The sequence below is a fragment of the Poecilia reticulata genome, linkage group LG12 (genome assembly GCF_000633615.1).
Source record: "Poecilia reticulata strain Guanapo linkage group LG12, Guppy_female_1.0+MT, whole genome shotgun sequence".
NCBI lineage: Eukaryota > Metazoa > Chordata > Actinopteri > Cyprinodontiformes > Poeciliidae > Poecilia > Poecilia reticulata.
In genome coordinates this window covers 7,265,442-7,288,802 of record NC_024342.1, presented here as the reverse complement: position 1 = coordinate 7,288,802, position 23,361 = coordinate 7,265,442, and the positions used below count along the sequence as shown (strand labels likewise).

The 23,361-nt window shown below is 39.7% G+C and overlaps 1 protein-coding gene across 4 annotated transcripts in view; it reads right to left on the bottom strand.

Annotated features, from left to right (window-relative positions):
• The window catches only part of LOC103473386 (disabled homolog 2-interacting protein), a 183,964-nt gene extending 161,225 nt beyond the window's left edge, over positions 1–22,739 (bottom strand). For 2 of the 4 annotated variants that reach the window (XM_008423605.2, XM_008423606.2), the window contains exons 1-3: positions 22,415–22,739; positions 9,813–9,937; positions 4,884–4,989 (exon numbers count right to left, since the gene is read on the bottom strand). In XM_008423605.2, the coding sequence (XP_008421827.1) occupies positions 4,884–4,989; positions 9,813–9,937; positions 22,415–22,469 (286 nt within the window). In that variant the 5' untranslated portion in view covers positions 22,470–22,739. Of the gene's footprint in view, positions 1–573; positions 866–4,883; positions 4,990–9,812; positions 9,938–22,414 lie in introns of those variants that run through there. The other 2 variants (XM_008423607.2, XM_008423610.2) reach the window with 2 other exon arrangements.
• Between the last annotated feature and the right edge of the window lie 622 nt (positions 22,740–23,361).

Below are 23,361 nucleotides of genomic sequence, written 5' to 3'. Positions count from 1 at the left end.
TTGGGTTTTCTCGAAGCACACAAACACCCACGTACTTCCGACGCCGCGGTGACCGCGAACGTACGGATTCGCACGACCGCCAAATTATCGTGCCGCGTTGGAGCGGGAATCCCACACCCATGGCCCCTCGCATATGCTAATTATTCTGGTCGAATGCGGAGAGGAGCGCTTCCAGTTTTTACGAGGCTCATACCGGGAACGGCTCGAGCGCAAACAGAAACCAGAGAGCTTCCCAATCCCACACGCACTTTTCTCACACTTCTGCACTTTCGAACTGCAAAATGACACAGAAGAGACAACCGCTGAAGTTGAATGCTTTCGCCGTGATTTCATCGTATTGTCATGTAATCTTTTAACCTTTTCACCCCCCCAAACCCCAGCTTTCAATCATCAGACCAGACTAAAGTCCTATTCATGATGGCCACAGAGGGCCAAGTCAGCAGCCTGGCAATAAAAACAGGCTAACTGGAAAAACACATGACCCAACTAACTACCTCTCATGCTCAAAAACTTTTTCGTTTCTCTGCTCTCCCTTTCAAGTGTTCTCATCTTCTCTTTCTTATCCTCTCTTACCATTCGGTGCTTCTTGATTGGCGCTTGTGTCAGACTCCATGGTGAACTCGCAGGGTGATGGTGAGCGCCCAGATCAACACTCCCACATCCTGATCGAGACAAAACAAAAAACAAAACAAAAAAAAAGAAATTCTCGCCAACTGATCTTCAACCGGATGTGTCAAGGATGTGTCGTCCTTCTGATGCCAACTTTAGTCCTGTTGCGGTTTTCCAGTAAGAGCTACTGGCACTGGTCTGGGCCCCCGCCGCCTGCCAGCTCAGTTCGGCTCCAACTTGTGCTGCTGTGTTACATCTGTCTGACTGAGCCCCTCTGTGGAGAGCCAGGCGGCGAGAGCATAGCAGAGCCTGGAGCAGGAGGGAGGAGACTGAGGGGGAGAGTGAGAGAAATCTGGGTGGAGGGAATTGCGGCTGTGCTAAATGTCACCTCTTCGATCAGACTTTTCCACTTTCTTTTTGAAAAAATAAGGAGATTTCGTGGAAACCACACCGATTGTAATATCATGTAAAATTGAATTTGAGCTTTATATCACGGCATCGGAAACATTCCTTTGACTCTTTCATGCATGTTTGAGAAACCTTTCAGTCTCCCGTGGCAACCGTTCAGCTGTACGAAACGCCTGGGTGGACCTAGCCCCGCCTCCGTGACGCGGCTCCTCCTCTGAGCTGCGTTTTCCAGGCCTCTGACTCACAGAGCAGCGCCGCCCCCGTGGTGACTCCCCCACTCGGCTCCTTCAGACTAGACAGCAGCAATTAGCAAACACCTGGTGGAATGGTGCATCTGCTGAGCTCGTTGTAGCAGCTACTTCTCAGTGCAAAGCTGGTGAAAACTTTATCGAGGTGTGATGTGATGACTTCCTGAAGGCGGAGTTTATGAAAGAGCAGGAGTTTTTAAAGAAACAGTGGCCCAATTTCAATGTGTAAAATTATAAAATCACATTTCTTTTAAGTTATATTTAACTTTTTTTTTTAACAACTGAGGGTAACAGTTACTTGATTGTGCTATGAAATGGCACCACGTGCTTAGAAAATACGTCATATTGTTCCTTTAAGCACTACTGGAAGTGCTGTTAGAAGTTTACTACAATCCACGTGGGAAACACAACAAACATTTGGATGAAGCCAAAATTGGGTTTTCTTGAGCAACACTTCTCTTGAAGTTGTCGGCTCATTGAAATCCGAGGACTCAGATGGCCATGGGGAAAGAGAACACCGTATTCCTTCGTAATATGTTTTGCTAAAACGTCCTTTGTCCTTGATGGATTTATTGGTGTCTTCTGCATCTTGCGGTCTGATTTCATGGTGAACTTGTTTTGACGGTAAGAACTTGACATGTTGGGAGCTGTTTTAAATTATTCCTCCAGTCATAAACCATAATTTATATGGTGATTTCAAATCATTTCAGAACATTTTTCAATATGTTACCAGACTCGTAAGCTGCAATAATCTTCTTTCTGAAGGCCTCTGTCTGCTCTTTGGGTATACGGTGCTCCATTCTACTTTTAACATCAGGAGCAAACCTGACTACATGTCTGAAATTCAAACTGAGCAAAAATAATTCAAAATGCTGAGTAATGATGTTTTATTAATATGATATCCCTTTTTTACTAAGCAGAAATGCAATTGTTTTAAGTAACATTTCAGACAAAAAGTGAGACAAAAATATGTTTATTGCTTATTTATATTATCTGAATTTTTGAGTAATAATAAAATTCATATCCAATCATTAAAAAGCAAAAAAGCTAAAAAAAAAAAAAAAACATGCTAGCATTGTTTGATTGTAGCTCCAGGTTTTCCACTGGTGCATCAATCAACACTCAAAATCAAATTAAATGACAAAATCTTCAGGGACTTTTCAAATTTTCAAAACGGTACAAGTTTAAATGCTATTCTTTATTATAGCACTGGTAACATTAAGCTGGAGTATACATTTTCACATCCTTGTATGCCACCCTTTTTCAGCGCTAATAGTAATTTTGCGCTCTGGGAGAAGGATTACAAGCAGGAATTAAAGACGCACGAGAGGAAGCATTTGGGCTGCAAGATGAAATCCTTTAAAAGCATATCTCTGTTTAATCCTTTATAAATCACGACAGCTCACCGCAAATAAAAAACCGGGAAAAGAGGTGCAACGTGTGACCAATAAAACAGGTTGTCACAAATATTTAGCGCTCTGTTATTTTTCTAAAACGAATGCGTGCTCTTGTCAAAACCTTGACGAGTTCAAAAGAACGGAGGCGACAGATGCTCAGAATTCAGCCTGGAGATCAAATGAGATGAAACCTTTTCATGGGTGCGTAGTTTTCCTTTCTTTGCGCTGCTGGTTTTGAACGGAAAGCTTGAGCAGGTGGGACGCGCGCAGACTAAATTGCAAATATTGTTTGTGGTTTTGCAGGGAACACACAAACGCACGCAGAAACACAACAGTTGCGATGCTTGAGACAGACGAGTAATATATGCAGTAAAACCCAAAAATAGTCATACCCCCGGGCAGATTTAGGTTTAAATGAATCTTAATTTCATAAAAGGTACAAAAGCTGTGAGAGATCACTGCAAAAACACAAAATCCTACCAAGTATTTTTGGTCTAGTTTCTAGTGCGACTATCTGAGAACACCAGAAATTAGAAAAACAAACCAAAGTCATTTTCAGCTAAACACAGAAGCTTGTGTTATGTCAATAAATCAATATTGATTAAAAAGTTCTAGTTCCATTGGCAGATTATTTTACTTATAACAAGACATTTTTCCTGTGTTCTAAGTGAAATAATTTGCCGATGGAACTGGAACTTTTCATCAATATTAAGAAATTATTGAGGTAAAACAAGCTGCTGTATCTAGCTGAAAAGTGTCTTGCAAGTTGTAGATAATATTATTGTAATTTCAGGATATATAAAAATAGACACCATTCAACCCTTCCACAATGTACCTTCATTGGCCACTATATTAGGTACACCTTATTTGAACCAAGTTGTTCCATTACGTCATGACAGTGACCAACAGTAGAAACAAATTTCTCTGCTAAATATCTACATACCAAAAGTGCTCAGTGTATTAATATCTGGTTATTGTGGAAGTCATTGGTGTATACTGAATTCATTGCCATTTTGGACAAAATAAATGCAGAAAATGATGAGCCTACTGGCATGATGAGTTATCCCATTGGAAGCATTCTGTGGTCATAAATGGATGGACCAAAATATATATCAACCTTAAATGCAACATCTGAAGGAAGGATCAATGCAGGATCTTATGTAAATTTACAGTAAATTTCACATTTGCTGTAAAATTACACCTGACAAATTATATATATATATATATGATTATCCAAGTAAGATAACAGTAAAATCACATTTCATGCAAACTATAACACAAATTACACCTGTTCCTTCAATACTTTTTCCTTCCACTCAACTTTAAACAAACCAGCTTTTTTTTTTTTTTTTACCTGTATTTACTTTCCATTTACTTCACTTGCATAATTTCTAATATTAATTAAGAGTTTGTGTATTGAGTCACACAGACACAAAACTTTAACCCCATTTTAAAATTGTGATGTTTCTTGTCCTTTACGGGCCACAAGCGTAAAGGTGCTGCTTATTATAGCAAACGGTTCCATCCAATATTTGTCCAGAAATCAGCTGATTTACAGGCCGAGATACAGAGAGCAAAAAAAAAAAAAAAAACGGGACAGGAATTCAAACAGGCCATAAACTTGCATCTTTGTTTTCTTGCCCAGAAGCCGGACATGTGACTCATATAAGAAAAAACAAAACAAAACAAAACAAAACAAAAATTGGCAGGTGATTTGGTAGTCACCTGCAGGTGATTTGGCAGGTGACTACCAAATCTGACTTTATGTGTTGATTGTCAACTCTGAGCTTTAATTAAGATTCTTTATTTGGATCAAGTTTATACACTTAAGCCTCAAGACTGCATGCCAACAAAAACTTTTACATCTATTTTTGAGTGTTGAAGTGTGATGAGTGCAGAGCAGCAGTGAGAAGCAGCAAGCTCTCCATCTAGTGGATAAGCGGTAGAAACAAAACAAGACACAAATCCCCTCGCTGAGCCGGGCAGCGAATCGGCCGTCCTTCTCTGGAGGGACGTTTACCTCACCGCCTCCACTCTGTACGAGCCTGACTCAAATGCATGAAAAAGTCGGATTTCAGTGAATCAAGCAACTTTGCTGACACTCGCAGATGAAATTGCCTGTGAAGCCAGTGAAATTCTTTCCAGTATAAAAAAGAAAAGAAAAAAAAAAAAAAACTTGAGAGAGCTCAGCGTTAGCAGCGGGGAGCTTTGGGCTGCTTACCGCTCTCAGTGGAAAGCTGGCTGCGAAACTCTGGAAACTGAGTTTCCACAGGAACGCTGATGGTGCGTCGCAGGAGATGGGCCCTGGCTGACGCAATGCGCCTCCCCTGCAAAAGAAAAACAAAACAAACACACCATCAGTCATCTTAAGACAGATAAACCAATATCACAGAATTGACAGAAGTACCACCAAAGACAACAAGTCCTACATTGTAGCAAACAACAGTTACAAAGGGTCTTATCGCTGTTGCGATTCTGATCACTGTGTTGGACGCCGTATTGGGTCGACGCCTCACAATGGCTGTCGTAACCCTGATGAATGAGTGTCTGTTGTTCCGAGTAGAGCAGACACTAAGCAGCGCATCAATCTGTGTCCGAGGTTTCTCTTCCCGTCGCTCGCATTGAAGATGTTTGGCTTCGAACGATGATTGACAACACAAAAGGGAAAAGGAAAAGAAGGGCTGTGATGAAACAGCGGCCTGGTGTCCTCCTCTCGTGGCGATAATGGCTTATCGAGCACGCTCACACCTCCAGGCTCATTGCGGCGCTCTTTCCGCCTTGCTTTCTCACATCCTCCGATACGACTGTTGGGTCATTGTCTCCGTCTGATCCTCTCTGCGAGTCTCTTTATGCATTGGGGAGACTAAAGGTGCCTGTATTGTTTCTCTGAAGTTTCTTTGCTTAGATGTCTAAATGATCTACAAATCACAGAAGTAGACCGGGGCATCACCAGTTTTGCACATCTAGAAAAAAACTCAGCTCTAGCTCCATCTTATTGAATGGAGAGAATCTTTGAATGTTCGTTTTCAAAGTGTGTTCAGGGTTGAGGCTACGTTCGCACAGCAGGTCTTAATGTTCAATTCTGATTTTTTTTTTTTTTTGCTACTAATTTTTCATGCTACTGATTAAACCCGTCAGCAGTGAGAACTTCTGTGTGACCCACATGCGCAGAAGAAGAGTGTCGGCGTCGCAAAGCAGCACAAGTAATGATAGATTTGTGGATCAATTCTAAAGTTTATCCAACAGCATTGCCACAAGATCATAGCATCTTGAAGGAAGCTAATCAAAAGAAGCAATGGGCTTTTTGTGGAGTATTGACTGCAATTTCTGAAAAGACGCTTGGAAAACAATCGGACGCATCTCCGAATTAGCAGCACATATGGAAGTGGCACAGACTGGATTTTGTTGGGGGTTAAAAAGAAGAATTGGGTTGTTTAGGCTGAAAAAAGTTGGATGTACATCAAATCAAATGTCATGTGTATAGCACACTTCAGCAACAAGACATTTCAAAGTGCTTCAAGTTATAAAAACACAAAGTCATAGAACACACAGTCAACAATTGAAACATTACACATCGCATGAAATCGAGCGTTTGGGTCCAACTTGCATATTGTGTAGGCATAGCCTTAGCGTGTTAGCTGTCTGCCATTCGTAGCATTTCACATGTACTCTCGTTAGTTTTGGTCTCCTCAGAGCAGAGAACGTTCCACGTCTACATGACTTGTGGAAAATTTTAAACTGAACGTGTGTGTGTTTTCTTTTAACAATGCTGGGGGGGTTTTTCTGGAAGATTTGTCCTGTGCACCACTAACAGTTTAACAGGCCAGTTGACTCTCCTTGCTTGTCTTATTAGTTCAGGTGGGGGTCCATTTTTTGGGGGGGGGGGTCTTTTTGTTTGCAGTTGTGCCAAACTGTTTCAGCTTTTGGAAGATGGATTCAAAGGCACTCCATGAGACTTTCAAACTCTGGGATATAACTTTATTCTGCTTTAACTCCTCCACAACTTTCTCCCCTGACCTTTCCTGCTGTGTGCTTTGGTCTTTTTCTTTTTTTTTTTTTTTTTGCTATTTGTTCCCCGATGCTCTCTAAAAAAAACCACAAACCTCTGAAACCTTCACAAAAGGTCTCCATTTCTAGTGAAATTAAATTGCACACAGGGGGCTTTTTATCTACTCATTAGGTGACTTCTGTGGGAGGTTCACTGGAGTTCATTTAAGGTAGCATCTGAATACAAATGCACACCACAAGTTTTAGATATTTTAGAGAAAAAAAAAATAGAAATTGAAGCTTCAGATTTTTGGGGGGCCATAGGAGTGGGGATGAACTTTAAGCGAACCTTGCGTAGGTGTCTCAAGGGACACTTTGTGGTTCTAATGCAACAAAACAAAAAAAATATCAAAAGGGGATAAATAACGCTTACATCTATATGGACTACAAAGCTCAGCGAGCTTTTCGGCTATATCAGCACTAACTCTACGCAGACATTGGAATTTGTGGCTTTTCTTTATTATAATGAGATTTTTATAGTCCATTATTCATCCTCTAATCCATTATTAATTTTTTTTTTTATATATATACTTGGTGACAGAGTAATAATTTATCTGAAGTGCTGGAGCATCTTACGTTCCCAGGCTTGAAATATTGACGGAGGAGAAAAAAAGAAAAACATATCAGATACTGTACGGTGGCATTCGTCGTTAGAGATAGCTTGATTCTGATTCATAATTGAGATGGTAGAACGATTCCAGACCACAAGGGGAGAAGATGGAAACGTCTCTAGATTAATTAAAGAAAGGAGAGAAGCGAATGAGAATTTCAGGAGAGCCTCAGCGTATCGCTGAAGACGGAGAACGAGACATCAGAGGGTCGTGAAACATCGCAGTGTAATGATGTGAAACCAGAACCAGAGCAGATTGATACGGGAAACCAAACCGAAATATAATAATGTAAAATAATTCGCACACTCACGCCAATATTTACCAACAGTGAACCTCTGGTTGAATTACAAATTTTATTTTTAATAACAATTTTAGCAATGATCCCTGTGTGTTCTGCTATTTGTAGCTAAATAGACAAAAGACAAGCTCATATTAGCCAGGTAATGTTGGTGCTGTTGGGAGATAACTCCCTTTTGTTCCAACTGCAGTTTTAGAACAATTTTATCTAATTAAGACAGATTAGATATCCTTGTTTTTAGCCGTCGGATGTAGTTTCAAATAGCTGATTTTGTGTTTCATGTAAGTTTGAGACAGGAGCAGCGACTTTCTTCTTCTATCCACCTGACTGGCAGTGTGTGGCAGTCAGATGGCCGGAGAGCGCATTACATCGCTACTCTGTGGGTCAGAAAATACTCTGATCTCCTCAACACTTTCTCTGGCATCTCCTTTAAAAGACTAATAGTGTTTAAACTACAAAAACAATACCATACCTTCACACTGGCAGCTGGCCCAAACCTGCTACCAACTACCAAGAAATACAACAGAACAGAAAACGTAGAGGCAGATTGTAAATAAGATAAGAGATAAAATGGAGCCATAAAGCTGTGGGGATAATTTTTTTTATCACTTTTGCATAAAAAATAAGAAACTGATGCAAGGCATGATTTGGCATAATAATTTACTTTTCATTTAGCGAGTGCTCATAATGTATTCTTTTTGGGTTATCAGCTGTTTTGTTTGGTTCCCTTAAAAAGAAAAAAGAAAACAAAGAAGCAGGAACTGCACACAGATTTTCACAATCCAACTGTCCTTGAGAGAAAAACAAAAACGGCTCGTTCTGAAGCTTTCCAGATTTTTGAAAGGATCTTTCTGACAGACAAAATCATAATAACTTGATGAAAAGTGCAACAGGATTCTGTGTATGTATGTCAGTGACGTACGGTGAGGTTCATTGCTGGTGAGGCACTGACTTATGACTTAGACACCATGCATGTTATTGGACCTAATGAAAGATCACGCATTCATACAACGCTGGGGGGCAAAAAGACTGATCTTTTGCATGTCATCCATGGCCGCGTTAACTCAGTTAAACTTAAAAATAGGTATTTTGTGCTATGATCCACAGCAAAGTGATCTGTATTCTCCAAGCTATACAGACTCGTCGCATAGCAACTGACATCAATGCCACTTCATATTTCAGGATTTAACACCAAAAAACATTCACACACAGAACAGAACATTTAGTCTGTTGCAGTACGTTTTAGGCTTTATGTTTTATTAATAAATAATTACTGTGGTAGATTAGCTCCAGCTTCTACTTTACTGAATTATTCAAACATGAACTGTAGCCCACAAAACGCACATTTCATTAAAAAACTAACCAAAAACATCTTTTTGCTGTCTTAYCTTTACGTATCAATGAAATCCATGCACCCCTAATTCTGCACAAAAATATCCGTTCATCCAAAGCCAAGTCTATCCTCAGCATGTCTTTTCTACTCCGTTTGAGAATYATCAAACTGTCTGGAAGTAAAACTTTCAGCTCCGGTGTTGGTCTTCCTTTAGTTATCATCTCCTGCTTCAATTGAAAATCCACTTTAGAAAACTGTTTACGTGTAGAAATGTAGTCTTTCATGTTGACGTCGGAAGACAGAAAAAAAACAAATATATTGCTGTACTTTACTAATTTACTGTGTGGCTAGCTCCATGGCTAGCTCACTGTGTCTTACTCTGCAGTTGTGCAGTCACAATATCTGGGATCATGAAGTGCAAATTTGTTGTTTTTAGACTAGTTGTGGGTTTAAATAGCATTTCACTGGAGATCTTTACCCGTAACATATAATTACACAGCAATACTTTTACATTTCCTGTCAACTTAACATCTTTTAATACAAAAACACGGTGGACCACACTAATTTGCTGTGGAAAGTCCTTCATTTTGATTACAGCACTTGAACTTCAATACAAAACCTTTTAATACTGTAGAGCTTCAGCTTATTTTTCTCCCCCCCCCCCCCACAAGTACTGAGATTTAAAAAAAAAAAAAATCAAAACTCTCATTGAGATTCTGGGTCTGCGTTCTAACTTAATTTCAAAGTGGAGCAGATGAAAGTGCCGTTGTACGGGAGTACATCAGATTCATCCAGAAAAAGAAGACACAAAGCCGCCATGGAGGGACACAACAGATGAGAAGCTGTGCTGTCTGCTCTCACCGCCTCCTGTTTGTCGAGAAGCAGCATCTGACGGTCGGCCACCGCAGAGCACTTCGGGTTCCACGAAGTTCTCTCTTCGTATGAATGTCCGCGTGACATCCGCTGCTGCGGCGGGCGCCGCAGATCTGAACGGGGGGAGAGAGAGAGAGGAAAAGAAATGTAACAACAAAGAATAACAGCATCTGTGAAGAGCAAAGAGAAAAGCAAAGATTTCTGTATGTTCATTGAGGATTTTAAATGTCAAGATTTTTTTGTTGTATTTTTTCAGCTCCTTTGCTTAAATAAAGGCACAAATCCCCTTTATTGTCGATATTTTAATTATGTGTCACTTTCACTAAAAATATTAGTCCATTTGATGAGTATGGTGTCTTAAAAATAGATATCCCTTTCTACATTTTGCATTTTTTTGTGAGTTATAAAAACAAAACAAATGGCAAATTCTTGCAATTTTTTTTTCCCCCCGTGCCACAATGGTGATGTGCAGACGTCAAGATATAAGGAACCAGCAGAAAAATAAAAAATTAAAAATAAATAAAAGAAAACTAAGAAGTAACAGACGAGAGGCTGGTGGTGTAACAGGGCGGTTTGACAAAGAACCGACTGGACGAACGATATTGATGCAAAGAGTCGATTACTGAACAAGGATCAGGTTGTAGATTAGAAACTGGGTGCAGCTTTGAGGGAAGGCAAATAACTAACTGCAGCTGAACTGAGGAAATGTGCAAAATGGCTGGTAGAATATGTTGAGAACATGGAAAAACAAAAAACAGAAATGTACATATATCAGACAAGAGCCAACAGGACAAATTGTCACCAAAAAACAAAAGGCTTGACGAGAACACCAAAGCAATAAAAACCCAAGCAGAATATAAAATATGAGCTTTTAAAATCAAACAAAATACACCAGAACCACAGAGATGAATAAAAATACATAACACTAAAGCGCAAAGAGGAATCTTGAACCAAAACAAACAACTAAATTGACTATGAAAAGCAAAATTAAACTGATGACAGTAACCTAGAACTAGAGCTGGTAGCTGCGTATTCTGGACTCCATTCACCTCTGAAACTGGGATCTGGCAATGACAACAAAGCAAACTGAAAAGCAGTTCCAAGTTTGAACATCTGTTGGATTTACTAATTGATAAACACAACAAACGGGCTATTTATTATTAGCAATAACAGTCTCGGCTACAGTGCTGAGAAAGTAGCGTTTGCCCCAGTAAGGATTTAGTCTCATTTTGCTTCTTTGTAGCTCTCAAGGTAAAAACTGATGTGCAGCCGTTGGCACCGACAGCAGCGAATCTTTTGCGTCACTGTGGAAGAAATTGGATCCACTCTTTATTTCATCCACAATGCAAGTGGGTTTTTCCTCCCCCCAATCATGAACAGCCTTTTCACCAAAATGTCAGCTTGAAGTACTTTGACTAGTCCACTCCAGCTTTCAGTTTCCTCAGATCGAGCTATCGGTGTCCTTCAGAAGATTATTGTCCTGCTGCATAGTCTAAGTGTGCTTGAGCTTAAGATCAGAGGTCTTTTAAAAATCCACATTTTCACATAGTGGGGCAAATTATTGTACAAAGTTTGCATATTTAAAAATATTTTTAAAACTTTTTTATTTCAAATAAAAATTATAGTATACTGCCTATTTAATGCTATGATGAAACCTTAGTAAAATTCTTTCTTTTTGCGTTTTTAGCTGAGAGAAACGTAGTTTTGAAGGGAAAAAAAGCATACTGGAAAGCTAGCAAACGTTAGCGCAGCTTTTATCAAGCGCATTAGAAGACCTGCGTGTGTAAATACTGAAACATGCTCTTGATCAATGGATTCAAGCACCACTAAACAGAGCTAAATTAAATTCAACTTGAATAAATATGCAAAAAAAATGCACTCATGCAAGATTTCCCTTAATCTAAATGTCTATAAGAAAAACAGACAAAAACTAGACTAGAAATAAAACTAGACATTTGGAGGGGCTTTCAACGGTCATGAAATTAAAGGTACGTTTATTTTTATGATTTGTATAGTAAAAAACGGATAAATGATAAACTCTCAAGTCTTATGACAGGCAGAGGGTTCACATTTTGTTACAGGAGATACTTGTGACAAATTATGATTTGTTCCCAATTCTGTATAAGGTAAAAAAATGAAAAAAAAAAACTCAACATTGCTTCACATAGCAACCTACTCAAGAGCAGGTTGCTATGCACTTTGCTAAGCGCTAATGCACAGATGTGGTGTCTTGTATTCCATGTCTGTAAAAACTGCTAATTGGGAAACTCTTCAGTTTTTTCTTATGCAACCAGCAGAGCAGTTCTGAATTTTTCTTCCCTCTGGCTATTGTTATCCGTGAGCTACTTACGATACAGCGCTCCTGTTTCTGTTGCTCTCATACTTCACATTTCCCGAAGAAAAAAAAAAAAAATCCAGGTTCCACCAAAGAGAACCGTCGTCTGTGTGATGTGCAAAGTATTTATACAAATTTGCATCAACTTTTCTTTTTGGCTGTCCAAATGATCATACCACCTTAATGTAAATAAATGCATTTTAATGAATGGAACCAGACAAATCAGTGTAAATATTTTATTTTCCTGGTCATAAAACCTACATCTCTCTTTGGTACTACAACGTCTCAGAGACCCAATTCACACGTTCAGCGTCATGTAGCTGTCGGTTATGAAAGACATGTAACATTTCTTATTCATTTGGATCTGACTGCAGGCAAAGGAAAAGCCTGAATGCCACACAGATCCTAGGTTAATAATAATAATAAAAAAAACATTTACCAAGAAGCACTTAAAACTAAATGTAGTACTTTTCTAGTTGTTTTTTTCGTTCTTTTTTTTGGCCAAGTCTCTACGTAACGTGCAATTGTTGCTTGTCCTTTTCAAATAATACCAATTTAATTTTCTTTCTAACCTTTTATCACTGTAAAAGTAAAATAAAATCTACCGTAGCAGTTTCTGCCAAGTCATTAAGATATGACATTTTAACAGATGCCTTTTTTTCCAAACCATCTGTTAATGTCAAATCACCCTGTTTCCTGCCCCTCTATTTCTTAACAGAGTTGACAGAAAATTGAAGAGATTACCTTCCTCCTCTTTCTGTAACTTTTCAGTTTTCACATAGTTACAGATAACAAAATAAGAAAGCGCAAAAGTCTGATTAGAGAAATAAAATCAACTCGTGTGCAGTACGTTATACAACGCGTATAGGCGGCGAATAAGTATATTTAACTTACTGCATTAAGTGAAGACGAGCTCATACACGTAGAGGCATCGTAGGGTCAAATAACACCCCAGCTGGGTGTTTATGATAACAATGCTTGTTATTATAAAATCCAACAGATGAAATCTATACAATTTAAATCATGGGGCTTCATGTTGTCTATGGAAAGTGGGTTATGTTTGAAAGCTTAAAAAAAAAACACCAAAAAACAGAAGTTTGGCTTTGTTTGCGTTTTCTGTGGTGTTTTCTAAGGATGTCCGTCTTTATTGTTGTCCGCTCTTGTTCTAAAAGTAATTACCACAACAACTGTGTTTGTGGAGAGATTTACACCGATGTGATCCAAGACTTAGAGCTCATTAAATGTACATGAAGTCTTGACTTTGTTGTTTTATTGAAGGAAATCAAATTAAAAATGCGAAGCAGAGCTCCGTCAAGTCAGAGGACTTCCGTCATTCGCTTAATCTCTTTCTTGTTTATCTCTCTCGTTCTCATAATCCTCGAGCTTTAGGTTTAGCTGATACTGTATAGCGTAATTTAATCAACACGGGGGATTATGAACCTGTCTCCACAGAAGCTCGGTAAAAAAAAGAAAAAAAAAAAGAAAACTTCGTGTTTTGAAGTCGTCAAAACACGACTTCAAGCTGATCTGCGAGAAACTCGTGTGCGTTTGTGCATTAATTTGACGTAGAATGACATGGTGATGGGTTTTACACATCTGTGAAGAAGACCTGAGATGTAACCTTTAGAATTTCTCAGCTCTTAAATTATTTATTTTAATCTGTCCTTGCTGTAGCTGTCAGCAGTACGGGCCACCGTTCCTACTGCCCATTTGTCTGAGGAATACATTACTGTTATATTATGCTGAAGAAATACCGGCAGAATTTATGTGTGTCACGCTACGTCATTATGTTTTCATGTATTGCTTCAGATTTATTTAAGCTGTAAATAAATATAGGGCTGCGATGGCAGGTATAACGAGCCAATTAAAGCAAGCGCTAAAGAGGTGATTGATTTTTGAGCGAAAGTACCATCTCAGCAGAAAAGACTGCTTTTTTTTAATCAGGAGAAACAAGCGCCGTTCTTTGAACTGGGATTCATAAACACGGGTGGCTTCGGAGACACGGCGAGCTCTGCAGCATTGTTTCGAGGTTACAGTAGGGGATGCGCTCGTTGAGCCCCACGGAGAGATTGATGCCATGACCGAGTGTGTGACCATCTAACTACACCATTGACCAGTGGCGGAGCCAGAGGGGGGGGCCAGTGCCCCCCCTGTCATCTGATTGGCCCCCCTAGTGGCCCCGCCAGATGATTGACATGTAACAGCACCAGGTCATTCCTGTACATTATTTGGAATCATTCTAAGCCAACCTAATGTCTAAAGAAGAAAAATAATAATAAATATATCAAAAGAAAATGTATAAAACTTTAAGTCCATGTGATGACATAAATAAATAGATTTATATCAGGCGTGATACCAGCCTCCTTTATACTCATAACAACAAGATGACATTCTTCTCCTGGATGTTTCAGTTATGCTGCGCTGTGGTGCAATTCAAAGGCTAAAGCACTTCATATCTGGTGGTGATGGTAAAACACCAATAAGTTATTTATTGATYCTCCGCAAAAAAGAGAAAAAACCGAAGAGGGGTCGACAATGTTCGTAGTTTGGATCAGAGGTGGCGCTAGAGGTTTTTTCGTTGTCCGTCAAAGAAAAAAATAATTTTATTTCCAATTTGTAGTCATCAAACGAAACATTTATTATTTCTCTGCTAGAACGTTTTTGAAATCAGATAACATTTCACGAAATGACGTGATTAGAAGACGACAGAACTCTGATCGTTTCCTGATCCCTCTGCGGGAGAAAAACCTCGCAGAAGCAGATCAGCTGAGCTAGGAGCTCCAAAGCCTCTGGTCCGTTAAAGCGTCCAGATCAGAGATGATTCTTTGACTGATATTGTTCTTAGTCTGATTAATAATGAGCTCCACTATGTTGAAACTGTCTGCGCACCAAGTGGTCAGCTGATCACATTCTGGACAGAAACCAGCGAACTGCTCTCTGTTCTTATCAAGATGAGGGTGAGGAGGGAATCTGACATATTAACTAGGTTAAGTTTTTACTGGTTTTGTTTTTAAAACACCATTAACGTAAGCAGTGTAACTATATATTGTATATTTTGCGTTTGTCGTCTCATGTGTGATTAATTGGAGCGTAACGGTGGAGCATTTATTGCCCAGCGCTCTGCGCTTGTTTCTGCCTAACGGATCTGCACTTTAATTTCTTTCCTCTCTCAACAGTCAGCTGTTATTCCTCTACTTAAACTACAATAAGTAGATCACWTTCTCTTTAGGTTTTCTCTGTGTGCTCCAAACTCATTAAATGTAAACTCATTAGAAGCCCGAACCACCATCAGGCAAATAATTCTGGTCCGACCCGAAATATTGTTACCCGTCAAATGACCTGTCCAATCAGAGCTTCCTAACCAAGGTGTCCATAACTCTTCAACACGCTGTCAGCTCCCAGTCAGAAAGATGCATTTAGTTCAGAGTCCATGAGATGATATTCAGAAAGGATCTTTTATTTGATTGATTTTAGTTTCCTCTGCGATGAACTCTGCATAAAGTCTATCATGTCTCCATGTGCTCCAGTCAAAGGTGTTAATTATAACATGTCAAATGACAGAGGGGCTTAAAAACTAACAAAATATTCAGTTTGGTTATTTTTTTTAATTATATATATGTGCACATACACATTTAAAATTTTGCCCCCCCCAGAGGTAGTCCTTGGCCCTTGGCCCCCCCAACTTTAAAAGTCTAGCTCCGCCACTGCCTTTGACACCCTCCCCCCACCAAAACGATGAGATGCCTCCCCAAAAACAATCCATAAATCACCAGACAAGGAATTACTGAGGTAAACAAAAGCAACTTAAAGTCCGGAGTAGAGATAGGAAGGAGGAGCGAGAGCCAGTAGAATACAGGAAAAATATCAGGCCAAACAGACCTTGACCATCCTCCTTTTATTTGTCACACCATTGGGAGATGATGGTGATCCCTTCACATCCTTTTCTAGTCTATCTCTAGGAGATAAGATGCACATGCCATCTTGATTGAAAGGAAACAAGGCAGCAGACCCAGATCCCGTTAAACTCGGATGGGAAGAGCCATTTGGGAATCTGGCGGACATCCTAACCCGGGAGAAGGTTCCGGTGCTGTGGAAGACTTCCTCCCTAAGAAACCTCGCCCATCAGAATTGCAGATGAGTTGCTCTGACGTTACACTTAAAGAAGGTTCTAAGCAGGGGTGGGCAATCCTGGTCCTCGAGGGTTGATGTCCTGCAACTCTTAAGATGTCACCCTGGTCCAACACCCTTGAATCCAATAGCTGAATCACCTCCTCAGTGTAGTCAAATTCTCCAGAGTCCTGCTAACTACCTCGTTATTTGAGTCAGGTGTGTTGAAGTAGAGATCCATATAAAAGTTACAGGAGACCGGCCCTCGAGGCCTGGAGTAGCCCACCCCTGCTCTAGAGGGAGTCGTCCTCTTGTTCCACTTGAGTAAGGGAAGAAACCCAAAGAAGGGAACTCTGCTCCCACCATAGTGTTTTACTCTGTCTGCGCAGTGATTTGCAGAAATGCTGCAAATGTATCAGATGATGCATCCACAGTTGTCCGATGTCTCAGAAGTTGACATGATGCAGAGTACAAAGAGTTAGGGCAGCTCTAGAGTTTACTGATGAGACTCTTGGACAACACTGCTTCTTCAGTGTTGTCCAATGTGGTTTGATGGACCAAAAATAATCATCAATGAGAACCAAAGAAGTCCATCGTTATGACAGATTAAATTCAGTCAATGTTACTTGTGTTTTTGGTGTCAAGCATAATCTGAGTATTTCATATACAATTCATGAATGTTGTCATTTCACATGCAAATGATCAAAATTAGGATTAATGAGGCACAACAAAGACTACTAGATTGCAGTAAAGTGATTCCAATACAATCCCTTGATGTGTGTAGAATATGCACCAACAGGCATTAGTGTGACAACTACACAACCATGCTTACATTGAAATACCAAGTGGTTATTTTAGATTTTTTTTGTGTGAAGTTGTTATGGGTATCAGTTTTCTCACCAGAAGAAGATAAGATGTCACATCAAAGTGAGTTTTTGTAAATTTGAAAAACGGATGCTAACTTCTAGTTAGATATACTGTATACTCTCAGTTTTACCTGACTTTGATGCTGTTGCATCCCAATGACACAAAGACGTTTGTTCAGGTTTTAGACCATCACTGTTTGGTGTAGTGTGAAATTTTATCGGTCGACCCCCGCTGGCGTTTTTATTTTACGTTAGCGTCATTGAAGATGACATGTTCCTTTGTTTTCCGGATCTCAAAGTTGTTTGAAAAACTATCCGGATGGTTACTGGTTCACTAAATCTGCTGTTGAGACTCGACAGATACAGTGTGTACAGCTTGATGGCTTCCACCGTCTGTGCGATGACAGATTTATACTCTTGGTAAAGTGAAGTTAGCAATAATAAAACCTCACTTCAAAAAAATATCCAAGCTAACCCTTACAGTCGTGTTAAGCTTTTTCACACCCACACAGATTCAACTGGTCTTTGTGTTTCTCTCTCGGTTTCCTGCATGCTGCCCACTTGTAAAACTGTTTGTGATTTCACACTGACTTCACCGAGCAGGTAAGGTTGGGTTTTTTTTAATTCATTTTTGTTTATCTGTTGTTTCAATAGAATTATTTTTGCAGTTTCTGTGGCCATTTTTTCCACACTAACATTAGCTTTCATAATTGTGATCCCACACAAATTAAAAAAAACTTATCTCTCAAATAACTACAAAACATAGTGGTACATTTATATCTCATGGGAAAGAAATTAATTTCTTTTTCTTTGCTAGCTTTTCTTCATGTTCCTAGCTAAAAAAAGTGTAAAATTATTCAGCAAACACCACCATTACATATTCATCTGTCATGAAGTTATGTTACTTACTTAAATAAACGGTTACATAAGGTCACGCATCTTTCATTTGTATGTATGTTTTGATGTAGGTTTGTTCCGTCTTATTCGTGATTGTGTGTCAAAAGGTTACAAAACCAATATTGTCACCATTTGAGCCATCCAATCAGGTTGCAGCTAGGTGCTCCCGCCTACCTCAGATTTTGCTCCTCTCCCTAGTTTAACTTCTGACTGAGCGGATCAATAACTGGACAATATTAGCATTTTATCCCTCCGTCAATAGCTGTGACTAACAACACAATAATAAGCTCTGGTTTAACAGGCTGGACTAGAGTACTTGTATCTGGTATTGAACGGATTTAAGTCAATACTCCGAGTTCGGTGGAGAAGCTTGTCTAACATTTTATGTGAAATATTTTAGTTTAATGCCCACTGTGGTGAGTCAACCCTAGTTGGCGCTCTTAAGAAAGAAAACTGAGGGGTTACATATAAACTTTTTTTATATTACTGGTTGCTTTCACTGTATTTGAAAATGCTCTGGAAAATCTGGAGGTTAATATCGACTTCACATCACATTAAAGCGTGTGCACCCACAGTGAGACTCCTACAGAGTATGGATTTTAGCCTCCTTGCTCACCTGAAGCAGAAACCTCAAGGAAGCTTTGAGGTTTTCTACAAGCCGGTACAAGTCTGTTGACTAGTACGTTTCTCACAGAAAACATTTGCAGAATTTATTTTTAAAACCTAATGTTTTTTTTTTTTTTTTTTAAAGCATGTTATTAAATGTTGACGTCTTTAAGTATCCGAGTCGTTTCACTTGTGTCATTTAAACGTGACCAAAGTAAAAACTATGCACAAGAATTCATTTACAGCAACTTTTCTTTTTGGAAAAAAAATTGAATTTCCACTGCTTCTATAAATTACAAATGCAATCATATTGAAAACGGTGAAACAAAAAAAAAAGTGACTAAGTCTTTATAGGATTTAGAATTAATCATTTCAGCTCACTGACGATGAGAGTTTGGAGAGAATGCTTTGATCCAACATGTCCACTTATTAAGTTCTCTGAAAAACAACTGGACTGTGAAAACCAAAGGACACTCTGCATGCAAGACTGTGTCTGAACGTGATGAAGGCTGACTAAACAGGCAAAATAATGATGTTCCCGAGAGGGTAATTACTGAACAACAAAAACTTTGCAAGGCAATATTTAAAATTTAAAAAAAGAAAAGAAATAGCACAGTAACCGCTGGCATAGAAACCAAATTGCGTAAAATATGACTTAGACTTCAATAAATACTGTGATGTTGTTTTTTGTTTTTCCCTTGATTTGACCCAGTGTGTAATTTTCCTAATATCTCTCACTAAGCAAAGGAGTTCCCCAGGGTTCAGCATTAGGATGATTGCTCATTGGCCCTAAATATAAATGTTTTGGGATAATCCGTCATATTTTGTAGTCAGTTTTCAATAGATTGTACATTTACCACAAATTTTTCCAATCTATCAGGGCATTTACATTTCTTGAGCGTCATTATCATTCCTTTAATTGGAACATTGTTGTTTCGGAAGCCTTTTGTTTTTTGGGGCGGGGGTTTCAGCCAGCTGGCCGAATTTGCACAGCAACAGGTGGTGGAGGGGCAGCATATATCTATGGAACAAAAAGTCAGGAAAGAATTAAAAACTTTCTCTGCCACCTCGTAAAAAAATTTAAACTGTAGGAGTGGGATAATCAAGTTTTTTGGCTGTTTTAAAAAAACTGTCACTTTGGATGTTATGAGAACATATTCAGTGGAAAAAAAAAAAGTTTAAATATCCAACTCAAGGGTAAGTTTAAGTGAGTTTATTGCCTTTACAGTCAAATTTCTAATGAGAATTTGCATCTATTTTATTATTGGGGTGATATGGTGATAGCTCTACCTAAAAATGACGCCGTTTCTGTCAGATACTTCAACACCCATCAGAAGTAGCTCCACGATATACAACCTCATTACATATTACAGTTCGCGGTCAGAACAGTTTGTGTGTTTTAAGAACATTTCAGTATGTACTTGCAGACTTGCTTTTTGAAGGGTTTTTTGTTGTTGTTTTTTTTCCCCCAGAAAAGGAAGCTGAGGATTATGCAACATTTCTAACAGGGAGACTGTGAGTGAGTGTTGATCATCACGAGGAGCGTTTACACCTCTCTATTGTCTGCTGAGCTTCATGCACTCTCACCGGACATAACCCGTTTATCACCTTCATCGCATCAGGCGAAGCGTCGACACACAAACAACAAATCAACACGAAGCGTCGTGTAGCCCACACCTTTTCATGCGCCGTCACTTCTTGAGGCGTGTTTTTTGTTGTTGCAGTCTCTAGGGCTCGTGTGAAAAAGTGATGGGAATCAACATAAATGCACATGCAGGTAATGATTTCAACCTCCCGCCTCTCTCAATAACGAGCCAAAAAAAAAACAAAAAACAAGGTGATGGGTAACGGGCGGCGTGTCGGAATCGCGCCGACATGTCAGTCAGTCAGCCATGGAGAAAAACTGGCAGCTACATCATTAAATCCGTTCCAGGTATCCCTTCAGTTTGGGCACGAATAGTGGTCTGAGAGGCCGAGGATCTAAACAGAAACAATACGTTTGGATCTCGTTAGAGTTTTTTACTTTTATTTTTTCCCCACTATTGTGTAACTCAATTTTACTGTGATACTCTAAACTATCAAGGCAAAATTGATGCATTTTAATGTGCCTTCAATTAGACTTTATAAAATACAATTATTTCATTGAAATTTTATGCAATTGACCATCACAAAGTTGCATCTTATTGTAAGGAGAAAAGTGAAGCTTAGGAGTTTTTCAACAAACATTTTTACCCAAGATGACTGTGTGTAATAATATAGCTATCCGTCAAGGCTGCTGAGGTTTACCAGAGAACATCAGTGAACCAGAGACGTCACAAAGACCAAGCAGCTCAGCAGGCGGGTCAGGGATGAAGCTCCAGAGAGATTTATACCACAGGAAGCGCAAAGTTACGTTTTGGGAGTCGATGTCCCACAGCTTTTAGATCTGTGTCTTGTTTTGCACTTCTGAACCGATCACATTTCTGCAAAACGTGACTATTTCTTTTTGGTGTGTTGAACCCACAATCTAGATAACAGTTTAATTTCACATCAGTGTCGACCACAAAGCCATGTGGAGGAAATAAACAGAAAAAAAAAAAGATCTGGTCAGACGAGAACGAGATTGAACTTTTAGCCCAAATTGAAAATGCTGTGTGTGTGTGTGTGTGTGTGTGTGTGTGTGCGTGTGGTGAAAAACTAAAAGTGCACCTCATCCTAAAAATACAGTGAAACACAGTGGTGGCTGCATCATGCTTTGGGGATGTTTTGTTTCATCAGTGATGAAGATTCAAACTGACAGTAACCCTAAATGTACAGTCTTAGCTACAATGAAACAGTCACAAGGACAGCACGTTAATGTGGAAAGAAAAAAAAAGGCCCAGTTAAAGTAACATTTTAAATAAAATCGAGAATCTGAGGAAAAACTTAAAAAAAAGCAGAAGACTAGATGCTCTCCATCCAATTTGACTGAGTTGCAGCGCACAAAAAGTCACTATTTAGCTGTAAGAAGGCAAACAAGAATTTTCGATCTGTAAAACATAAACATTTTTTGTTTTTTCCTATTTTACAGTCATGACAAGACTTGTGCCGATCTTAGACTAGAAAAAAAAAATTCAATCACTTGTGCAATTGTAGTGTGCAAAAATAGACATATCTGGAGAAGTTGGAAGGGTATAAACGATCTTCATCGCCGTCTGTTTGGTGATGAAGAGCCATTGATTTGCACCGTGTACTTCTCCAGGAACAAAAGCGAAGCAAATCCACGTATTGCGGCTGGACACTTCCATTAATCAATCTGCCTCACTGTTCAGCCTGGATGCATGCTTACAGAAAGAGGCAACCTGCATCTTGTTTCATGATCGTCTTCATCACGGAATTAAAGCTTTACTTTACGGCGGCAAAACTACAGCAGATCCGAGTTTAAAGAAATTGTTCCTAAATCTAGGTCACGAGAACCAACTACTCCCCTCATCCATATGGAGTTTCACAGCTGGGCTTCAAGGCACCAGCCAGTTGTAGTAACAGCAGCTACTCCACTTTCAGCACTACCATATGGAAGGTATGGTAGTGCAACAACAACAACAACAACAACAACAAGCATTATCACCTCCTGCAGAACACCACATGCTCTCATAGGTGTGTGTGCGTTTGTGGAGAAAAAAAAATGAACACACAGATTCAGATAGAAAATGTAAAAAAAATGTCACACTTTAGAAAAATGAATAAAAGGATGCTTAAATATGAAAAACATTTTTTCTTTTTTTTTTATTTTTTAATGGAAAGATGACTGGTTTGCTCACCTGAAGGGGAATACGAAAACATGACTTCTTCTTGTTGCTGCTGCTGCTGCTGCATCTTGAGTCCTCGCTCCCGGGAGTGAGACGACCAGCGAGCCGCGCTCGCTGCGTGTTGTGGCGATGGAGTCTGTGGAGCAGCTCGGCGCGTAAACACCAGGGCCGGGGCGACGAGACGGGAAGGGAAGCGATCCTCCCAGATTACCTTGGAAAGTGACTGCAGCCGGCACACTCTCAGCTTCTCTCATTCTTGTTCTCGTTCCCTGCTGGGGTGTGAGGGGAGGAGAGGGGCGCGGGTGGGGGCGTCGGGGGGAGGGGGTGTGTGAAAGCACATGTAACTGCGGATGGAGATCTTTTGACGTGCACGCAGAGTCGGGAGGCATGGGAGGAGCGAAGGGAGCCGGAGGAGGTGCTGAAAGGAAGGAGCGAAGCAATTACCTTTTTAGTGTATAGGCTTACTCGCTCAGGCGTTGATCCGTCCCTCTCCCCTCCCCTCTCGGTAACCTTGCGGGGCGCTGCACGCTGAACCAATTCGGAGCTTACATGCACTACATCAAGTTTAAGTCTGTGTATGACAGATCCAATCTTCTGGGAATTTGCGGAGCCGAACGGCAGCGGGCCAGCGTGTCTGCAGAGAGAATGCATCAGAAATTCAGATAAATAAATAAATACAAAGCAGTCAGCTGCAGGAGTTAGCAGGTCAGGAGGAGTGTTTCAGTTCCAACAGGGGTGCAGTGTTCCTAAGACACTAGAAAATGGAAGGCCTGCATCATATGCATTCATAATGGAGGGAGAAAAGTGTGTCACGAAGGGTCAAAATGAGCAAGTGGACATTTAGTTATCTTGGGATACACAGAGCTATGGATAAGAATTTATGGATGGATAAAAGTTTGTCCCCTTAAATAGATTCCACTGTGTTTTTGGTCACATGTTTTTTTAAAGCTCATTAAAAC